This window comes from Solea solea, chromosome 11 (assembly GCF_958295425.1).
Source record: "Solea solea chromosome 11, fSolSol10.1, whole genome shotgun sequence".
Lineage (NCBI taxonomy): Eukaryota > Metazoa > Chordata > Actinopteri > Pleuronectiformes > Soleidae > Solea > Solea solea.
This window is the reverse complement of record NC_081144.1, coordinates 6,309,314-6,332,501: the sequence shown is the minus strand read 5'-3', so window position 1 is coordinate 6,332,501 and position 23,188 is coordinate 6,309,314. Positions and strand designations below refer to the sequence as shown.

The window sequence follows — 23,188 nt, the reverse complement described above, 5'->3', positions numbered from 1 at the left end:
AAGGTTCAGGGAGCATGAGTCATCATTTTGCAAACCTCAATCTCACTGAGGATCTCTGGGATGTGCTGGAGAGTCCAACTCTCACACCATAAACATAAATGGGACACTGTGTAAGCTTATTGAAAACAAGGCATAGTCAAGCTTAAGGCCGTGAACTAAATACTTAAACTAAATATTTAAATATGTGATTTGTTTCTGACCTCAAAGTGTATATTTATGATTTTAGAATGTGGAAAATATATTCTATGTGATTATTTTACTGTATTGTTACCTCGTGTCTTTAGGTCCCACACACTTCATATATCATGTATCATTCATGACTATAATAAATTGTCAGTGTTGGATGTCGTGGGTTTGTCGGCTCCCCTGCTGTTTTCAGATCTGTTGAATCCCGTCCCCGAGTCTCTCGTAAACAAAGTGGCTGTGTTTAATCAAGCCCGCACTTTGTTTGCAAGGCAAAGCAGGAGTGCCGCCTGCTTCCTAACTTCAGAAGAAACTTTACGCCCAGCTACGATTTCACTGCAGTGCACCTGCGCCCCCACTGTGACTGTGATTGTGACTGGTTAGGTCCCTGTAATAATCATTTTAAATGTGTTGTTTTGAACTGAGTAATGAAGATTCACTGGAGGTGTGGGCGATGTGAGGCACATTTATGAGGATGTGAACTAGGTCAATCACACGGCAATCATTTTATTGTAAATAAAAAAAATTATCCAGCAGGTTAATGCACCTTCTACAGTATATGTCCAATGTATACCAAATATCAAAGCTTCCCATTTAAGAAACTTCACTAAAAAACGACCTCACTTACAGTAAAGTCAGAGAACAGAGAAGTGTAACCAAAAATGCCATGTCTGTAGGGTCAGGCTAAAAAAGACAAGGACAATGAAAATTAACCTTTTAACACCGAGTGTATTGCAGACAAAGTTTTGACCGCAATTATGCAACGGTTTTGTACTATTAAGGGGTTAATATATTTTGATCTCACCTCCAAGTCAACAGCCACCTCCTTACCTACTGCTACCACAACTACTTTGACATCAATTAATCTATAAGCACCGTCGCCAGTCACTCAAACATTTTTTATTTATGTACTGTATATGAAGACTACTGCAGCAACACCTGCTCAGCGATCTTGTGTCCTCCTGTGTCAATATTTATTACAGTGATAACACTGAAGTGCTCAGACATAATGGAGCCGGTGCCCTGTATGATTTCTTCTTTTTCTTTTCCAAATCTGTCATGAGGCGACAGCACCTGCTGCCAAGCCTGCCACCAGTTCTCCGACAGTCAAGAGATACAAGGAACACATGTGCTGAGAATTATCACATAAATAGAACCTTGTTCTGAGCCGTCCTTCCCGACCCCCTCAGGCTGACCCCCATGCACTCAGACAAATGGGGGAAAGATTGTATGTGGCTGCACTCTCCGCCTCAGAAGCAATCTTTCCAGACAACAAGATCTGATTTCCACTCAAAAATGCTTTATGTACAAGATACAGAAAAAAAAAAAAAAATATATATATATACACACACACATATATATATATATATATATATATATATATACATATATACATATATACACACACATATATATATATATATATATATATAGATATAGATAGCTGTTGTACTCTGTGTGCCAGGGGAAAGTTAAAAGGGAAGAAATTCAACATGACTTTATCCACTCTGGCCTTTTTGTCCTTGAGCCATAAAAGTTATTGGCTCTATAATCAGGTAAAAGCAAATACTGGACAAATAGCAGATAAAGTCTGAGAAGCAGTACGTTCCCAAGGGAACTCTACCCCTAAAAGTCCTTTTAGACAAACACATATGGGAATCCAAAAAAACTAGTTTCCCTTGAAGGCGGCAGCACACGACTGTGCAGTCAAATACAGAATGATAAATAATGAAATATCTCCAGGACCTGATGCATGAGGAGACTTCTTGATTGGTTCTCAACAGCTAACACCTCCCTCCACAGTTGGCCACATTCAGTATGCATTAAAAGGTAAGGTGCAGCAGGTGTTTGTGAATAAAGCATGATCTCCTCCCCGCTTGCTTGGCTCCCACAATTTTTCAGTGTCCAGTTTTCCTTGGAAACCATGGCCCCCGGGGGAAATCACAGTAATGCAGATGTGGCTTTTGAGCAGACAAGGAGGACACCGAGGGATCATTTTGTCCTCCACTGTCTTTGAAATAAGAGCCGCGGGTGCATTCAGCAGCAGAGAATGTCCTACCCTGTGGTTAAAGAGCAGGACGTGAAGAGATACTGGACTCAACCATCTTTTGTATGACGGGACACTTAAAAAAATTCCACAATGGACATCCTCAAATTCACACACAAGGATTTACCCTCAAACACCTGTCTTTTATACCATAAGACGTTACAGCTGCAAAGAAAAGCTGTCAGAACAACTTTGCCAGAGGAAAGCTGCAATAATCAGATAAAGTAGAAGTGGTGTCAAAAGTTCCCCGACAGTCGTCTCAACCCTCGACAGTCTGCTGTCATCTGAGCTACCGGGTTTTTATTTTTACGACAACTTGTGCCTGTGCTCGGTGATGGATGACACGTTAGGAGTTTGGATTATTCAGACAAGTAGAACCAGGGGCGAGCTTGTCACTTTGCTGCTATATTTAGTCAGACAGCAGGAGACTCGCCGAGAGACAGTCTCGCTCTCCCCATAATGTCCACTTTTCCAGACAACGTAACTTGACATACACAGATGAGTGCGCACGGGCAAAGTGACACCAGGGCTGCGCAGGCTCTGCTGATGCAGAGTGACATCTCATGGGAAATCAGTGAACACAAACAGAGGAGGGTTTACAGTGACACCTCATACAGTAGGTGGTAATGGAAACAAGCCGGAAAAAAAGGATGCCTAGAATTTTAAGAGCTTTATGAAAATTAAATGGGCAACTGAATCACATAGTGTGTATATTTTGAATTAGATTTTTTATTATTATTACTTTGTATTTCTTATAGTTTGATTACTTGTTTGATTTATTTAACTGAGTAGGGGGGGTTGGGGTCAAAGAGAGACCCGGTGAGGACTCAAACTGGCAAGCCAAGTAATATAATATAATATAATATAATATAATATAATATAATATAATATAATATAATATAATATAATATAATATAATATAATATAATATAAGTAGCTGTCCCTACATCATGCATTCATTTTGTCACTAGAGGGCCGATGTGATGGCATTTATCACTAAACACAACCATCCTCTATCAGAGATGCAGGTTTTACAAAATATTTCTGGCTCTTTTTTAAACCTAATTAAAAAACAAAAAAACATGCAGGATGTAGGTCAACATCTATAGTATGGATTCTTCCTTTTGCTGGATGACAAAAAAAAAATAGCACACACCATAGGGGTGTTTCACAACAGCTCACCTGTGCTGCATGTAGGTTGAGTGAGCTCAGGCATGATGAAAACAGTGGGATCAGTGGCCAGGTTGTATTAAAGAATGAGCAGGACGCTAATCAATGGACAGGCTGCTCCAGTAATCCAACAATAATCCGTCATGCTCCAGAGACTGAGAGGCAGAGAGCACTTTGTGTCTGGATATATGTATGTTTGTATGTGAGGCAGCGAGAGGAGGAGGGGGGAGGGTCTTACGCAACATCTTAGTAAAAACCATTATCCACACTAGCCCCACACTCTCCCATTTCCTCTCATCGTGGGAGCTTAGGAAGACAGGATTACATCCAATTAGAGGCAGGCCTCCCTCAGAGAGAGCACATGGTTTTTTATTGTGTTTGACCCACAGTGATGATCATTTTGCACTCAATCAATGACAAGAGTTGAGCTGAGGGATCAAAAGCAAACAATTGCTGACACTGAAGACGTGATGCAGGTTAGGCGCCATCACTAATAGGAGCGGTGTATTGTCTCCAAACCTTTAAGCACATGCAGGCATCATCCACACCATCTCAAAGCAGATTAAAAAAGAAACTCACCAGAACTTTCTTGGCCTTCCGATGCGAAAAGGTGAGCACGGCATTTTGCTCTCGGGAATTTTTGCTACGTTGTAATTTCTAAGATTTTGCCGTGTGCTCTGTCGGTCTTTAATGTAAAGTCATCTTAATGTAGTGAAAAATCTGCAGTTTGCCTGCTTTTGTATCCTAACACCACAAAGTCACAAAGGCTCGGAATGATTTCCTGTGAGGAACAAGTGTGACTCTGCAAAAACACTATATGCATTTTGTTTTGCAGACACCGCACTAAAACGTTCTCTTCCCTTTTATTCCAGTCACATCCCCTCACTTCCTTCATCCCTTATCTTCCTCTTTACACACACACACACAAACACACAGTTCTCTCATCTCCTGTGCTGTTATCATCTCCTTCAAATCCTCTTCTTTATTTCCCAGCACAGTCCCTCGGCTTCTCCTTTAGTACGAGGTTGCAGTTTGTTGCAGTGCAGTAGAACGATAGTCAGTCTGAAGCCTCTGCAAACAAGCCCAGCCACTGCAGAGGAACGCAGGCCTCGTCGGTAAGAAAAATCCTCCTGTATCTGAGTAACGGCGCGGTGATGCTGCAGCGGTGCACTGTTTAGCAGTCAGACAACGCCAGTTCAGGGCCAGACATTTAAGCCACTGCTCCTAAATCTATCAGACCCAGAGGGGTGTATCCGCAGAGGCAGGAGGCGTGCATGCTCACCTCTCTGCCTGTCTCCTCATGCCACACATAGCAGTACTTCATTCCTGCCAGCACTGCAGAGATGGCAGGATGAGCCAGGTACATGGCTCCACAGTGCTGCCCATCTGCTGGAGCCTTTTAGTGGTTCATTCATCTTACTTACACTCTCCTCTCTGAGGCCAGTCTGAACATCAATCCAGAACGCTAAAAGCCTCACGAACTGTAATCGATTGTATTCATTAAAATGAGGGACTAATAGCTTATCATTTCCATGATAATCACGCGTCTTTAGTCTCAAAAAAGTACTGTTCTCTTATACTCGATTTGGTGATATATCGCCGTCCTTCTTCGTGCAATACGATAATCGATGCGTGGATGGCTCCTTATGGTGGCGCCGCTCAAATGAATGAAGACAACTTGGGTGGAGATTACCTGGCTGCAGAAGAGGGAGTTTACAGCGGGAGGGAGAGAGAGTTTTTGTTCTCAATGTTGTGAATAAATAGAGACATCCTGCACGTTTTGTTTTCTTCAGTTAGACAGATGTTATACGATTGTCTTGCAATGTATTGATTATCACAGAATCCTTGTATCGTGATATTATTGGTATCGTGGACCATGTATCGTATCGTATCGTATCGCATACCCTGTGATTCCCACCCCTATGTTATGATGTAAACACACTCATTGCCGTTTCTTTGCTTGTTTGTCAGTGGGATTCCACAGACATTACAATCTCGGTGTAGGTCTGGGGGAATCAGCCTCGTTAGAGATGTGCACTCAATCTAGTTTACCTTTTTCAAAATGACAAAAAGAGGAGAAACTAGAGAATTACTCACCATATGCTTCGAGCTTTTGAAAATGTCTTGTCCACCCTGAAAAAATAAACACATAAACACAGAGACGATTAAAAAACAGTTTCTCAGACACAACTATAATTGACTTCAAGCTTTTTAAAAACATGATCAATCTTAGTGCAAAAGCCTCATTTGCACATGCATGTGTGAATAGCACAGAGAAACAATGATGAGATGAGAGAGAGGTTGTTACTCAGAGCGCTGGGTTACCCTGAAATAACTCCTGCCATCTGTTGAAGTCGCATGAAATGATGATTACTAGCCTGGAGTTTCCTGAGACAAAATTAATCTTAATCTTAAAAGAGGCTCATTCCTCACTGACAGTCAACAATAAACTATCATCTGTCCTTAAGTTACAAGAACAGACAGATGATGCAGCATTTGCAGCTAATCAGGTGAGAGTGCAGGGTCCAGCGTCTGCCAACAGGTGGCACTGTGTGAGCAGAGGACACAGCAGTGTCATGTCTGGCAGGTGGAAATCAACACAAACAGCAAAGTTTCACCTCTGCTCCATCAACTATGACAGCTTTGCATAATGATATTTAGTCCAGGATAGAACAGCTTGTGACAACCGGACAAACAAGAGGCACCAAATACCTTCACATTGAATACTATTATTAAAATATGCAATTGTTTCTACAGAATTTAAAAGGTTTCTTAACTACCATGTCAGGTAACAAGCCACATTGTTAAACTATAACATGCCTTTGTAGAGATTATCATATTTTACATGAATATTATTTATTTTAGTGCTTCTATTGTTTTATATTAGATATTAGATATAAGCCGTATCACTGACATAACACACTTAAACTTAAACTTAAACGTAAATCAGTAAGTAGGATCAACCAACTGCTTGCTGTAGGCTACTAGTTTATTTAAATGTATTCCAATCTCTTTGTTAAGTCTTCATAACTTCAAACTCCGTCAGAGCTGCAAAATTAATTGACTAAATTAACAAATGAGCAGAACCCCTGTAAATGCTTCATTTTAAATGACACAGCAAAACAATTCTGGAAGGATATGTCACTCCATGAGAAAGGTGCGGACAACATACCACGATGTTAACATTTTCACTTGATGGTGGCACGAGAAAGAAGTAGGGATGTGAATCGGTATCGGTCAGTATCAGTATCGGTCCGATACCGGTCAGATTCACTGGATCGGATATCGGACAGATAATGTAAAATGTAAAATCCGATACAATCCAAAACTCCTATATCACATGCTTCACTATGCACAGATGGTAAAACTGTAAATAACAATCAGCAAAAGCATTTTAGCCGAGTCATGTTTGGGCTGTTTATTTCCTCTTTTTGGGAGAATGATATTTGTTACACAGTTACACAGAATTATGTCTTTGAAATGACTCAGCACAAATGTGTTGTTAACAGCTTCATAGTTTATCATTATATTGTCCCATCCCTACAGAGAAGGTTAGGAGATCATCAAAGTGGATTAAATTCATTTTAAAGCAAACATGGATGTCTGATTCCAGCTGCGTAGTAAATGCATCCAGTAGTTGCAAAGACATTTCACTACAACACGACGAAAAAATGACAACCTGCTGGTCGTCACAAAGGAAAAGGTCACCTGGGGTGTTATGATTCATTCTCCTGGGATCCACGGATGCTATTTAATCTAACAGGTGTTGAGATATTTCAGTCAGAACTGGCGCACGCTGCCATTTTAGCCACAGAGACATGAGTCAGGCCTCTGTTTCCATTCATATGATCAGTATTTATATAGCACTTTCTAGTTTTGATAGCTTCTCAAAGCTGCTTTACTGCACAGTTTTGACAGTCACGCATCCACACGCACACTCACACAGCACATCTAGTGTAATTGCAGTGCTCCATCACATCTCATAAACTGTGCCGACGCAGACATCAGGGGCAGCTCAGTGTCCCGCACGTGGACTGCAGGAGCCTAAGTTTTCATTCATACAGTCCCCAAATGCCACTGATTCTGAGAAATGACACAACGGATGAGGACTAACAGTAAAAAAAAAAAATGACTGCACTTCTTCTTTTGTTGTTGAGACATTCTCAAGAGATAAATGAAAGTTAATTATTGCTTCCTCCTTCTGTGAAATCTGTGAGAGGAAACAGACCCCGGAGGTGGAATTATGAAGCAACAGACTCATTCTGTAACAGTAGGTTGTCGCCTGATATCGAGATGGATTTTTGGGTGTTGTATCTCAATTCCACCGCCAGTGTTGATTACAGCGAGCCTGACAGATGTGCAGATAAATCAGCGCTCTATCTTAAGTGGAATGCATACTGGGCCTTGGGCGGGAGCCAAAATACTTATGGGCTGCCTGGTGTCTTGCCACGCTGAGTGTGAGAAGGTGAAAGCTGTGCTCACATCACTGAGAATAACATTCTCTAAAGCTCATCCTGTGTTGCTCACCCACTCTCAGGTTTCATAGAATTCCCATGAAATTAAATCATCCGGGGTGTGTCAGCATGATTGAATAAAAGCTCCAAACTGGAATTCCAAAAACAATAAAGGACGTTTGCAGTAAGACAGCAGCCACCAGGACAGAGCATTCTTAGCAACAAATTGGGACAAAATGTGCTTAATATTATTAAATAAACACTTAATATTGTACTTAAATCTTGCTACAAGCTAAAGACGTGCACATATACTGTTAAGGGGTAAGAAAAATGAATGATTTCCACTCAGGAACTTTACTTTCGAGTATATAATATTTTTTAAGCACACGAGAGTTTGTTTTTTTGAAGATTATATTTTTTATTTCTTCTCCAGGTTCTCTGGTTTCCTTCCACAGCCCAAACACATGCAGATTTGGGGATTAGGCAAATGGGACACTAAGAGTGAGAGTGGATGGTTGTTTGTCTCTATGTTGCCTTGTCATAGACTGGCGACCTGTCCAGGGTCAGCTGGGATTGGCACCAGCGCACCACACGACCCTCATGTGGAGGATAAAACGGTAGAGGATGAATGAATGAATTTCATTTTATATTTACAATGTTCTTACTCTAAGTCGAACAAAAAAAATCACACAAAATATCAGTCATATGCTCAAAAATCATTAAAATACAACATGTCTCCCTTCTCCTACCAATGGGAAACCTAACCTAACTGTTCCCTGAGGAAAACACATTCCATTACTTTAGCGACACAAACCTGGATCTGGACCTGGACTCAGATAAAGCAGAAGCAGAAAAGCTAACAACAGCGAGTTGGGTTAAAGCTCTCAGTCTTATCCCCAAGACAAAGGATATTCTGTGACAGAATAACGGTTGGAGCGGACAAAAGTGGGCTTCAACAAATGTGCTCGTGCTAATGCATTTGTGTGCAGTGACTCATATTTGCACAGGAACAACAGTTGTGCGCGGCCTTGTTGTTTTATTTATGTATTTATTTATTGTGACATTCAAGAAGAACCGGTGCACTTACAGACGCGGCGCGGCATGAGGGCGACTTGCAGTTCAGTTTGTGGTCGACAAATTGTTTTTCATGCTTCCTCCGACACTCTCAAATAGGTTTTGAGTACTAGCTGCCGGTTTCCATGGAAACAATCGCCAGCACTACAACGGGAGGCAAAGGGTGGGTCTCAGTCCTAAGAATCCTAAGTCATTCCCATGTCAGCAGCCATGACACACAACAATTAGTTTATTCAGCTGAGTCTGACATCATGTGCAGTAATTCCCCCGTCCCTGATAAACTTTAAAACTATGTTCCCAACTTCAGCTGCGGTCTGTGATATATATTAAGTCAGCAACACTGCTCACGGCAAATAGGTCAGCAGACAGAGCAGTGGAGTCATCTTGAAGCAAACAGGTTTGTTGTTCACACAGAAACTCTATATCTGAAATCTAAGAAGAACTAAATGAATTCAAGATAACCCTGATGGAGACCAACACACCCTTCGACCAAATTATCTTGGGACTATGTCTGAAAGATGACTTAGAGCAGCCGTTCAATGCCGCCTTTCGCACTTTCAAGGGTTCCGTGTGTGTGTGTTTTATTTCAAAACACTAAATAAAGTAAATAGACTCCAGAATAGCCCTCTCACATTAACATCCATTAGGGAAAATGGGATATCATGCATGTATGTGCAAGTACAAGGCCACCGCTGTACGTCCACGTATCACGAGATGAGTTTTAAATGAGGGCCATTTATAATATCTAATGTGGGGAAATGAATGTTAAGAATACCGTCCAAGAACTCAGCTTGCACAGACATTATTTGTCTTCCCTCGGGCTACAATAAATTTTGGTTGAGTCATGGTCAGTGTTACACCCAGTTCACCCAGCACGAGTGAAAAACTCCCACTGAGAACAAAATCCTCTGGAGTCACCGAGTTTGGGTTTAACGGTCTCCAAATAAAACATGGGGGGAAAAATCATCTGTGACTTTCCTTTTTAAGATATAATATAATATTGATTCACTGCTGAAGCACAACATCCCCAATGTTTATTTCACTCGATTCAAAACATTGCATCCATCCATCTTCTACCGCTTTATCCTCCACATGAGGGTCGTGGGGGGGGGGGTCACTGGTGCAAATCCCAGCTGACAGGGCGAAAGGCGGGGTCACTACAGCATAACCAAAATAAACATTATTGATTTTCATAGCATTAAAACCAGTGAACCTAAACTTGAACCAGTTTTAATGGTCAGAGGTAACATTAAAAGCACAATATGCTTGCCATTCATCCATTCACACCCATATATGTACACCATATTTACTGTATATGCATGCATGTGGCCATATTCCTGAGCTGCATGAATATAATTTCACCTCAGGTCGCATCAGAGGCTGCTTCCTCAGCTGACGTTGTCTGATCTGCAGCAGTTTCAGTTGCATTTTTACACTTTTCTTCTCATGGTTAAAAGTTTTATCATGTTACAGCAGAGCTTAGTTCTATAATTCACTCACTTCTCTCTCTCTCTCTCTCTCTCTCTCTCTCTCTCTCTCTCTGCAGGACGCTTTTTGTCACACTTGAGTTTGTCCACATGTGACCGGATCACCAAGTCTAAGAGGAGTTTTGAGCAGTGGTTAATGTGAAGTTAAGGGATTTAAAAAACAAACAAAAGAAAACAATTAAACATCATTCTGTGTGAGACATAAGAACATGTCACTGCACTCTAGCAGACGATAGTTGTCCAGAGGTTTCATAATGTCAACCTGCCCCGTGGTCGCTACAGGAAAGGTCAGAAGGTCATCCCCTCAGAATTTCATCCTCTGAGGAACACAAGAGTCTCCATCCATCAAATAATTATTGAGACTTTTTTTTTCCAGATCAGGATAGTGTACAAGCTGAACCAACAAGCAAGAACAGTTGATGCCAGGAGGAATACATGATGAGATCTATGTATTCTTTATAAGGTCACATTAATGCCAACATATAAAAACATCTCCACCTACATCTGACTCTTAAATAAGCCATTCAGAAAGCACCGGACAGTGTCCGAAAATAGAGCCACAAAGAGACAAACAGGGCCTTGAGCAATGAACACACTCTCTATAAATACTGTTCAGGGTAGCAATAAATAACCGTGTCAAACAATACTGAACGTGACCTGACGTACTATAGCGAGTATCCTGTATGTCAAACCAGTGTGGGCTGAATAGGTTCTATTGACACAGAAATGAGCATAAAGTGTCTGACTGTTCTCATTTAGCCATGGTACAGTAAGACACTGTATGAACACACACACATACACTGCATTGATTTCCATTCATTTGGACAGCCTCAACAAAGTGCTATACCTAACCTTTACCATAACTAGTTAATGCCCAATGCCAAGGTCTGACTGCACAATGTTTTGGTCTGTCACATTAGGTCAGGGGTCTCAAACATCTGATGAGCATCTAGTCTGGTCAGTAGGGGGCCAGTCAAGAAAATAAGTATTTTTCCTTGGGGGGGGGGGGGCAACTATTCAGTAGGAGGGGGCAATATGTGCTCCACATTATATCACAATATTCCATCAGAGCATTTAGGCTGTTTTTTCCCATTACTATGTTAAAACCTATATACAGAGGCAATAAGAATGTGCAGTATAAGGTGCCTATAGGCCATGTGATAAAAATAACATTTATTTTCATTTTCACCAACTATATAAACACACCAACTCACACCAACTATTAATACGTCACAGTGATTCATTTTAAATATGCAATTTAAAATGAATCTTAACTTTGACTCAACACCACATAAGTAGATGGAATAATGCATTTTGTAACGCCTGAAGATGTGACCCATAAACACACATGTCCATATAAGGAGCTGTGTATTATTACCAAGGGTGCACCTGCGGCATGGATCTGTGTTGTGTGAGCACTAAGGGTTAACAATATATTTATGAGGCAAAATTAATCTATTACTTAAAAAAAACATACAGAAATAACTCCATGATACATTTGCATTAGGTGATAACTGAGCTGTAAATTTGTGCCGTGACGTGAATGACACACACGACAGACTAGACGATGGTACACGACCCCACCACTCATCACAGCCGATGTGTTGCCGTTAAGAGGAGCAGCCCCTCTGGCTGCTGACACACAGAAAGAAGACCATAAACAAACACTGGGGTCTAAAGCGGTGTGAATTACACCTGCTGTGTTGGATTGCGAGCGGAGAACAGGTTACAATGTCAATCCCCCAAAGAGAACTTGAGGTGGATTCATCGCTTCTCTTTTGCTTCACCCTTTAGTTTGTTATACACTCGTTACAAATGCACGTGTGCAGCTTGGTCAACATCACTGATGTGACAACACGTCATTGAAAAACAAACATGTAGGACATTCTGTTGGTCCAAGGTCTGTCAGATCAGAGAATAATCGTGCTTCAAACGTGTAGTCTGACCTTGGCGTGACCCCAGCCTTAAGCAAACCTAACTTAAACCTGAATCAGAGACTCAGAAATGAGATTCTTCCTCATGAGGACCAAAGCCTAAAAAAGGTAATGATATACTGATGTTATGATTATTGTGCATCAATCAAATAAAGAACTGTGACTGAACATGTCATGGTAAAAAAATGCAATGACAATGTACTGTATATCACAATATAAAGGTTGAATATGTATCACTATAACATTTACGCAGTGTTCAAACACATTTTGAGACATGACGCATAATTGCTGTGACCGTTATGTCTCAGATGTGTTTCAGTGTTTAACAAGTGTCGGTTGTTTTCTGTCCAAAAAGACAAAAAAAGACAAAAACCTAACAGTGGACTGGTTTCACTCAGTAGATGCAGTGTGGTGGCTGTTTGATTTTGTTCAGGGTGGATATTGCAGTGGGAATAAAGGACTTTTTCTAAATGTTTTTACAGGCCAGTCAGACTGCATAGTGTCTGCCTGATGACAGTAACTGAAAGAAGTGATGGACATAGCTCAGTCATTAGTCATCTGACATTTATCTTGGTAATTATTGATATTGGTCGACTTATTTGAAAGTTGTTAGGACGTTGTTACAGTGACAGTATTAGTGTCTGCACTCTCAGTGAAGCTGTGGCATCACTAACAGAAAACTTACAGAGAGACCTGTTGACAGACTTAGATAAGTCAGTGATTGACTCGGACTTGTTTGTTTGATAAGAAAAAAAAAGAAAAAAAAATCAGGTGTGCCTCAAAATAAACATGTTTTGGAAAATAGTTTCCTACAGTAAGAGAGAATGGAAGGAGAAAAAAGAGCAGGCTCAGGTGATATGCTCATATATATTCATACACATGCTGATAAAATCTACAGTAGTCAAACATCTATTTTTGTGTATTTAAAAAGAGAAAAAACCTCAATCACAATACCGTCTTAAAGCAGGCCAAGGCTGGTCATGTGGAGCACAGTGGAACAAAACATACTATAATAATAAAAACAATCGCTTAATATTCTTCTATAATCCTTTCATCAGGGCAAAATGAAGTTAATGATAGGAAGCCCTTGGACATTAGATAATTAACTGCAGCTGATCAAGTCGCTCGCTCCTCTTCTTCGGCGATACCCCTCTATTGTGAATGTGAATGTCAGAGTAAATATGCAAGGTGAACTGACTGAGTAAACAATGAAGAGCCCTCCTGTTGCCCTACATCTCCGGTTTGTTTTGCCCCTGCCCTTGGAAAGGTACTTGAATAGCCTCCTCCTCTCAAGTAGCCCTGCCTTCTAGTGTACTCGTCTTTTGTCATGCAAACCTCTGCTCTGTGTACAATAAGACACGAGATACTCAAAAATTGAATCAACAAAGACCTCCGCCTTTCTTTTCAGGCGTGACAAAACACTTTTTCATTATGGTACATCTAGTGACACAAAAACAAGCGAGAGGATCCTTTACTCTTATAAATTCACACAATGTTATTGTCTTCAGAGTTTTGTCTTGGGGTGGGGTGGGGGGGGGGTCATTTTCAAATCAGCTGACCAGAGAACCAAACACCAGTGTGGGTATTTCCACACTGCTGTTTTTTGAACAGGACTGACACAAATTCTTCATCCTATGGAAGAACAACTATACACTCAGCCATTGTTCCTGCTGCCTGAAGGCCTCGTCACTGAGCTTACTGAGAAAACATTCAGCAAACAAGTCACAGCTTTGTGTTCATTTCACAATTTAATGGACCACCGTAAGCTACGGAGCACACAAACGGGAATACAGTGTAAAGTTGCTACGGTGTACACTGTATGTCTCATGTGACAACAGGCATGTGTCGCCAGTTTCTTCTTTAATTAGCTGGAGCACTTAAGAGACTCGACAATAAAAGGATATGAAAGCTTTGTGTTGCGACATCGTGGTCAGTAGACGGAGGAATTACAGCATTCAGCATAAAAATATCCCGCCAGTAATAGTGAAAAAGAAAACTGCAGCTCGATTCATGTCTGATGCCAAAATGAAAAGGCATGTGCCAAAGAAAGACCAAAAGGCCTGTGTTTCCTCCAGTGAATACCAATAGGACACAGCGGGCGGAGTGTATTACAGGTCACCTGCTGATGTGAGCAATCAGACTGACCTATCCAAATGCCAAGTACAAAGTGGAAAAGAGAAAACAGAAAAGTACATTGTTTGCATCACATATAAGAACATGGTTCACTCTTGAGATTAACCCTCTCATTTTTCAACTCCTCAACTCCTTTATGACATTATTCATTTATTCATCGTTCATTCACTGCTTTATCCTCCAATCACAGCGGACATAGGGCGAAAGCTGAGGTTGCAGCCTGGACAGGTCACCAGTCCATCACAGGGCGTGAACTATACAATTAAGCATAAATCCAGTCATGTTCACCCATTGGATGCTGATCATCATGCTGTATTTCTATCCCACTTTGCACGGAGCATCTGGAACAAAAACTATTTCCCCCCGGGGATTAATAAAGTATTCTTAATCTGATTCTGATTCTGATAGATCTGCTCATGCAAAATTGACCCATGTTTTCCAATTATTTTTCTACTGTTGCTATTTTTTTTAGTACGGGTACAATTGTTGAAAAATCAATTTTCTTTAACATGTCATATATATAAATGTATATATATATATATGTATACTGTCTTGTTGAAAGATTAGACATTTTGAATATTCAGCTGAGCTGACCTACTGTGCACTGACTAAAATACTTTGTTGTTTAAGTTCAATCCATTAATTACAAGTAATTACATTTGGTACCACTTTTTCGCGTCAAATACCAATATCACAAATTCTAGAGCAGTGATTCCCAAACTCGGGTACTTGTACCCGAGTTTGAAGTACTGTAGTGGGTACGTGAAGACAAACAGGATAGACAAGTTTTTTTTTCAAGTGTGCAGGAATAGAGGGTACATGGTTGGAGGTCAAATGTCTGAAAGGCTACGGGACTGTGAAAAGTTTGGGAACCACTGCCCTAGAGTATCTAGAGTATCTGCCAATGTCAATATCAGACCATTTTTAGATCTTTTCAACCATGAAGCTGCTAACAACACATTTGTGCTGAGTCATTTGAAGAAAAGATGCTGATTCTGATCTGCATTTACAGTCTGTGCATAGTGAATGATATGATATGTAGGATTTTTGGATTGTATCAGTTTTTACATTTTTATCTGTCCTGATTTTTACCAGTATCAGACCAATACTGTTCAGTATCGTATCAGCTCATCCCTAAATTTAATTAGGCTACACAAGAGACCACTAGAGGCCACATGGCTCCCTCCTCAGATTTGTGATTGAGCAATAGTTCCATAATAACTCTTTAGCATTATGTAAAAGTAATGTGAGGATGAACAACACTTCCTCCTCTGGGCTTTGTTGACAGCCTCACAACAACATATATGTAGCATCACAGGAGGCTTTGACCAATCAGATCCAGAGAGGACACTTCTATTGGTTTTTCCCACACACCAATTTTGCATATAGATCCTATCCAGTGGTAACAACTTACTATTCTGCAAATAAACAAAAAAAGAAAGACAGTGAAAGCAATCAAATGCATGTCAATATTGGCGACGAGTTTCAGAGATTGAGAGATTACTTTCCTAGACCTTAATGTTTGAAGACATCTGCAACGTGCTACAGGAGGAGGTGGATTCACTCAAAACAGAAATCCAGCTGGCAACAGCAACTGCACGGCACTCGCTGCATTAGAGGTGATTCAGCGGACTTCCACTAATCGGACGCTCTGAATGCCTGTTGCACTTGTGAAGTGTATCAGACCATCATTCGTGCCACATCCTCTGTACTAAATAATGCACATTTTTCCAGAATATTGTCAAAAAAAAAAAAAAAAATCAAGGATCAACAATAATATTATGGTTTTTCTGAATGCAGTTATACTAAAAAGGCATGTGCATTAAGTCTTCAAGAGCCACTTGACCAACAACTCACATACACTGGTGTGAATAACGATATTACAATTGTTCCACAGTCCACTCTAGCTTTAAATAACATCTCTGTTAGCTATTAGCTAATGGTGAAGCTACCTGCCAGTGTAGGCACATATTCAGTTTAAAAAAAAAAAAAAAAAAGATTGCGCTTTGCTGACTGCATGTCTGCTGCTCAGTATCTGTGAAGTCTGAAGTGAGACTCCAATACAGACTAAAACAGCACTCAGCTGTGCAGCACACGCACTTAACTGTCGACAGAATGCACATAAATGTACACAAATAAAGCACACACAAGCAGTGGTAGACTGTGTGCGTGAGTGACACTGGCAGTGTATACATTTTGTGTATGTAGTTCAACCTTCAACCTTCCATCACCTCTGTCCAAGTCTCACTCTGACTTTCCTGTAACCTGAATCTAATGTAACTTTTCTCTCCGGTCATACTGTCATCAGATCTTGTTGACACTCCTACACCCGATACCTCGGGCATAACTGTACAGAATATAACCCCCGTATTGATTCACCATCAAGCAGCAACTGCATCATAATAGCATGTGTTTACACATTAGAGCCACAGAAATATCTCACCAAAGAAAGACATGTAAGACAAAAAGCTGTTCCGACCAATGCAACAGCAGACGTGCAGACACAGAATCTGCACAGTCATCAATCAGAGAGACACACACTCACACACCAACACACACACATGCTCAGATTTTTACAAACATGAGTGGAGAGGCTCCTTTGTTGCGTGAATTATCATTAGGGAATGAATTCCTTACCCTCCATAGGCTCCGAAAGTGAAACTCCTCTTTCTCTGCGGCATACCGGCTAATGGATAGCAGTGAGTCAGTCAACTCAGAGCTCTGAATGGAGCCAGCACTTGTGTCACTTACGCTGACTGAGCATGTGTGTGAATGTGTGTGTTTGTATGCTAGTTTTCCTGCTGTATGAGTTCCACTCCCCCAGCCTTGGCTAACGTGCCGTGCCCTGCCCCTTCCTGACTCACATGCCTCCTCCACAGACAGGGGAGAGAAACGACAAGAGGATGAGGGGAGGATGCAAAAAACGGGGAAGAGGAGAGAGGGGAGGGGGCTGGAGCGAGGGGCTGCTCACCATGCCAATCTCCCCCGGAGGAATCGAAAGTAGTGTGGTGGCAGCCGTTCTCACACGCAGGATGGATCCTCAATCTCAAGCATCAAGTTCATTGTGAACACACACTGCCATGTGTTGCCCTTTAAATTTACCGTAATCCATCATCCAAACAGCACTGTTACATTCTTGGTTTCATTTTCTTTTTTTTTTTGAATGGCTAGAGGCAAAACACAGACAATGATCTTGGAACAAGTCTTGCAACACTAGTTGTCTCTCTGTCACTGGAGGACAGCTGGTCAAACAAGCTGCAGTCATCAGGCAAACACATTCTTCACAAATGTCCTAATCACAGAGACAGCTCCACTCCTGCATACTGTAAGTGATGACCTCTGAACAACTTCCTAATCTGCTCAATCGTCTCCCTCCTAATTCTTTCTTTCATACGTCTATCAGTTGTGGCATGCACACAGAAACAAACACAGTGAATGCAGCACTGAGGGTTTTAGCTGCATTGATTAAACTGAGTAAATGTCTGGCCACAGTAGAGCAGGTTGTCAGGTTTAAGGACCTGGCAGCGTCGGCCGCGATGCATTAAAAAAGATACCGTGGAGCATTAAATAAAGACATGTCATGGTCTTGAGTGTCAGCCAGCTATCTGATAAGACGTCCGCCTCCAAGGCATTTGCACTATGTTGGATGAAAGACACTCCTGTTTGTCAGAGTCCGTGTTAGGCAGGACTAACAGTCTTGAGTTTGCAACAACCCATTTTTACTCACAATCATGAATAAATAAAAGCCCACCAAGCAGAGGACCAACCATAATGTCCTCATCACATTAACAAGCACAATCATGGTGAGAGACAATTACATCATCTCTCCACAATTACATCACCCATTTCCTTTCAGACTGCAATTTCTTAAAAACATCTCACAGCAGCAGCATTGCAGTCCTGGCTGAATTTGCTGGTAATGGATTACACTCTGTCTCTTGGCCACGTGGTGGTTTATCTTGCTGAACACATGTCTGGATGACAGTGGCTCCATTGGTTATTGATTTGATTTGACGGGTTTGTTTGAAGCCTCGACAGCAGCATGTGTCGACTAATTGTGGTCTCTGTCTGTCTGTCTGTCTGGCAGCCAGTCAGCCCAACGATTTGACCAGACTGAAACACTTCAAACGCCGGTGGAAGCAAACATGGTAACCTTTGACTAAGATAGTGACCATGATAAATATGTTGGGTATGTGTCAGCACTGTCACTACAGAAGTGTGTAAACAACAGCCCTGAAGAACATGCTAAGAATGTAGTAGCTCCTGTGGAAAGAATGAAGCATTTTTTGTCTTTGTCTTTCACTGTTTGGTTATGTTTAGGTTACAATAATACTTGCTCAGGACACATGATCCTGACTAAGAGAGACAACCAACCATGACACTGCCTGAGATTAGCATGTGTCAGGAGAAAGAATTACACTTGTGCAACTAGTAAATGCATTCTGCACCTGTTTCTTTAACAGCAGGTGGCTTTAGTCTGGTATATGCTGGTATAGACCAGCATAGACCTGGTATAGACCAGCATAGACCAGTTTAATGATGCTCGTAACCCATCATAGACCAGCACAGACCAGCATTAACCAGCATAGACCAGTTTAATGATGCTGGCGGCCCAGCATAGACCAGCATAGACAAGTTTAATGATGCTGGTGACCCATCATAGACCAGCATAGACCAGCATAGACCAGTTTAATGATGTTGATGACCCATCATAGTCCAGCTTAATGATGTTGGTGACCCATCACAGACCAGCACAGACCAGCATAGACCAGCTTAATGATGTTGGTGACCCATCATAGACCAGCATAGACCAGCTTAATGATGCTGGTGGCCCATTATAGACCAGCTTAATGATGTTGGTGACCCATCATAGACCAACATAGACCAGTTTAATGGTGTTGGTGACCCATCGTAGACCAGCATAGACCAGCTTAATGATGCTGGTGGCCCATCATAGACCAGCACAGACCAGCTTAATGATGCTGGTGGCCCATCATAGACCAGCATAGACCATCTTAATGATGCTGAAGGGCCAGCATAGACCAGTATAGACCAGTAGAGACCAGCATAGACCAGCACAGACCAGCTTAATGATGCTGGTGGCCCATCATAGACCAGCATAGACCATATTATAGATGCTGGTGGCCCATCATAGACCAGCATAGACCACCTTAATGATACTGATGGGCCAGCATAGACCAGCATAATGATCAGCATAGATCAGCATAATTATGCTAGGGAACCAGCATTGACCAGAACAGACCAGCAGGGCTACATAAGAAGAAACACACCAAAACAGGACTGCTGGTCTATGCTGGTTTTTTCTAGACACGGGTGCATGTAAAGTGTAAAGTTTGTTTATCGTGTCCCTTGGCCAGCAAACAGACTGACAGGCTCATGATAAGACAACAACTTAAGCTTCAACATCTCTTGGAATTAGATGGAAACAGTCCTGGTGTTATCAGGCTTTGGTGCTTCGCTTGTGGAAGAAGTAAATCGTCAAAGTTGTTTGCTTGTTTTGTTTCTTCTGTGTTTCTTCTCATCTACTGACAGCTGGAGCTAAACAGTCAGTCAAACAATGAGTCCCATGATTAGATTGCTCTCACTTTTTACTCATTGACTGGTTAGATTAGAGAGTCAACAACACTTCAGTTGAGACACCAAAAATACCTGATTAGTTTGCCAAAAGCCCATGGGACCAATCCCACTGTTGTTAGGAAATGAAGGAGGAACTGTATCATCCATTTTATTGTCATGCATTTGTTGCTCAAAGCAGCACTGGGACAACGTGCAGCCTCTCAGACGCCGAATATACGACTGTGTACTGAGTTTATATGACAGTGATGATGCTTATTGATCGTCAAACTGGGACAGAAAATGCTGACATCATGACACCATGAAAATAAGAACTGAATAATTACAATGTCACTAATAGCCACTGACAGAAAATGTCACAATCTCACATAAATGTGAAAACTGATACTGTTTGTATCTTATCCATCATGGAAAGAAATCTTCAACCAATTCAATTACTTTTAATTTAAAGTCTTTGAAAACTCTTCAGCTCCTCGGCACAACTGCAGGCCAACTTCATTTAAGCACCACTCTAATGATCCGGTCTATCAGTCCTGGTTGTACCCTCAGTCCTGTCAGCCTTCCTGACAATTCAATTAAAGTAAAGTAAAGTAGCTGTGCGGTGTGTGTGTGTGTGTGTGTGTGTGTGTGAGGCATTTGAATGTGTCCGGTGCAGACAAAAGGCCTTTAATCATATCACCTTGGGAACAAGTCTCAGTCCTCTGAGGAGCTCCTGGCTCCTCTTTTGTCTTAAAGGAAGTGAGCGGGCAGGAAGACCCTCAAAAGGACAAAAGAAATGCAGATCCTTCCCCGATATCATGTCGTCAGACTGACAACTGCTGATACTGCAACGTCAACGAAATATCAACTCGGACGAGAAGCAAAACATGGCACAGACGCTCCAAAATATGTTAAGTAGAATATTGTTTATGAGTCGTGTTAACTGGGTGAAGGTTTTTTTATTTCTAAGTACTAACATGTGTGAGAAATCTGAATCTGTGAATGGGCACAGCCACATTAAAGTTTGCTTCCTCGGCAAGGAAAGGGATGTGGAGGCAGAGTCGACGTGTGGCGCAGACGGAGGCCAATGTCATTCATTCATCCTCAGCTCAGCTTTCATGGGACAGGAAATTTGCCCCGAAGAATAAACTAAAGGAGAAAAGTAGATGTTGATTAAACACGTGCAAAGGCCTTTGTGACGGAGGCACGGTGCAGTTTATCTTTTTTGGTTTCTTCATAAAAAAGGAATTGAATCCTCTATGTGAAGGAGTTTAATGTGTTTGTAGCTGGACAAACATCATAAATCATCTTTTCTACAAAGAAATGTGACGTTCAGACACATGGGCATGGGCTATGTTCAAATAGAGAATAAAATGATATGCGTCATGTTTAGTCTCATTAACGTTTTTTTCCTCTAAGGTAAATATTGGGGCTGCAACAATTATGGATTACTAATTACTAATCTGTCATAGGCCATCTAAGTTTACCCGTGCTCTGTTGTCATCATTGTTTCCACTGAAATGTTATTTATTAAATAGTCTGGAGAGGGAAGTTAAACAGAAAGTGGCAGAAGGAGAAAAAGAATGTCACCATGCCCCAAATCAATCATACACTTAATCAATGAAACGCAGTTTCCACTAAGGTTGTAGTAAAACAGTACAGTACCACATATTTCCATTATCAGATCATTATCATTATCAAGCACATGATTAAGGTGTTATTATAGTGTTGTATAGTATTTCAGGTGAAGTGTAGAGAAGCTCCACTTTAAAAAGTCTGAAGTAAAGTTATGTGAACACAGCCCCTAAAGAAGGAGGTTAATCATTCATCAATATTGACTTTACTTCACTGTATCACGATGAACACACTGCTCTTGGGCGCTGTAAGTATATTGTAAATATTTTTCGGATACTTGGCCGGACAAGGAGCGCACATACGATTGGCTATTTAGGGAGGCCGAGTTTGCAGAGGAAGGGGTTTCCACACAAATATTTGAAGGGAGTGAATATTCAAAGGGCAATTGTGCTTTGAAGCGGAGGGAAATAAGCCGAGGCTTATCTCTTTGAGCATTTTCATTTCCAGTACACTTCTTCCAACTTCAGTGTAAGAATGTGAGACTGAATGCGCCGCAGTCAGTGTAATTACTTAAAAAGCCATTTGTTTGGTTCAGGATGGGCTCCGTTCGCCTGTCACATCACAATAAACAAAGCGCGGTCCATGACTGCACTTTAATATTTGCTTCAGTAACATGCGCCCTCTTAATTTTATTCAAAACATTTACATGAGTTGTGGATTCTTTTTAGACACACGTGGTGGAGAGTGGAGCTCAGGCAGCATGTGTCCCAAAATAACACAGGTGACAAGAAGTTACAGTGAAGGTTGTTGACTGACTGACTGACTGACTGACTGTGTCTACTCCCAGTGAGGTTACAGTACATGCCCCCTTGGCCCCGTGGGAGCACACACACACACACACACACACAGGGACACAGTGGTCTTTCATAGCTTCATCAGAGAACCAGGATATTAAATTGGACAAAAGGGAAAGAGTTGTTGCAATGTGCTCAAACTGAAAGAAAATCTTTGTACAGTGCTTAACAAGTTTATTGTTAAGGTTTATGCCTCAGCTGCTCTAAATGAACAGCATTAGTAATGATCAAAATCATTATTCATGTTTCTCTAATGGTTAAAACCAGTGTGTATGATACTTTTAATGATACAGAAATTATTATTATTGTTAGCATATGATGGCTCAAATGCACTGTTTCACATTATTATTATTATTATTATTTCTTGTTATTTACTTGCATTCCTGAACAGAAACGTTAGTTTTAGTGGTTGAATGTGATGCTTGATTCATTTCCCAGTGAGCTGTTTTTTAAAATATTTATGTTTTCTCCATTTTTTGTGAAATTGTATGCATTAGTAGAGATTTGAAAAAAAACAGAACAAAGTATAACTTATTATAAGGAACAGAGATCTTTTAAAAAACTATTTTATATACTATGTAAATTGATTACTTGGGATAAAGGGGCAGAGTAAATAAGATTGTTCTTCTTTCTGCTCCTTTTCATTCAAGACTTTTGTGTTTATATTAAATAGTTTTTTTCATTATTTGTGAATGAAATGAAA

General features: G+C 41.0%; 1 protein-coding gene across 13 annotated transcripts in view; it reads right to left on the bottom strand.

Moving 5' to 3' along the window:
- LOC131468438 (rap1 GTPase-activating protein 1-like) overlaps positions 1-23,188 on the bottom strand; it is a 59,831-nt gene that overhangs the window by 28,781 nt on the left and 7,862 nt on the right. For 5 of the 13 annotated variants that reach the window (XM_058642678.1, XM_058642684.1, XM_058642688.1 and 2 more), the window contains exons 1-2: positions 17,120-17,283; positions 5,498-5,533 (exon numbers count right to left, since the gene is read on the bottom strand). In XM_058642678.1, coding sequence (XP_058498661.1) covers positions 5,498-5,533; positions 17,120-17,163 — 80 coding nt within the window. In that variant the 5' untranslated portion in view covers positions 17,164-17,283. Of the gene's footprint in view, positions 1-3,412; positions 3,522-3,979; positions 4,704-5,497; positions 5,534-13,303; positions 13,344-17,119; positions 17,286-23,188 lie in introns of those variants that run through there. The other 8 variants (XM_058642679.1, XM_058642685.1, XM_058642680.1 and 5 more) reach the window with 6 other exon arrangements.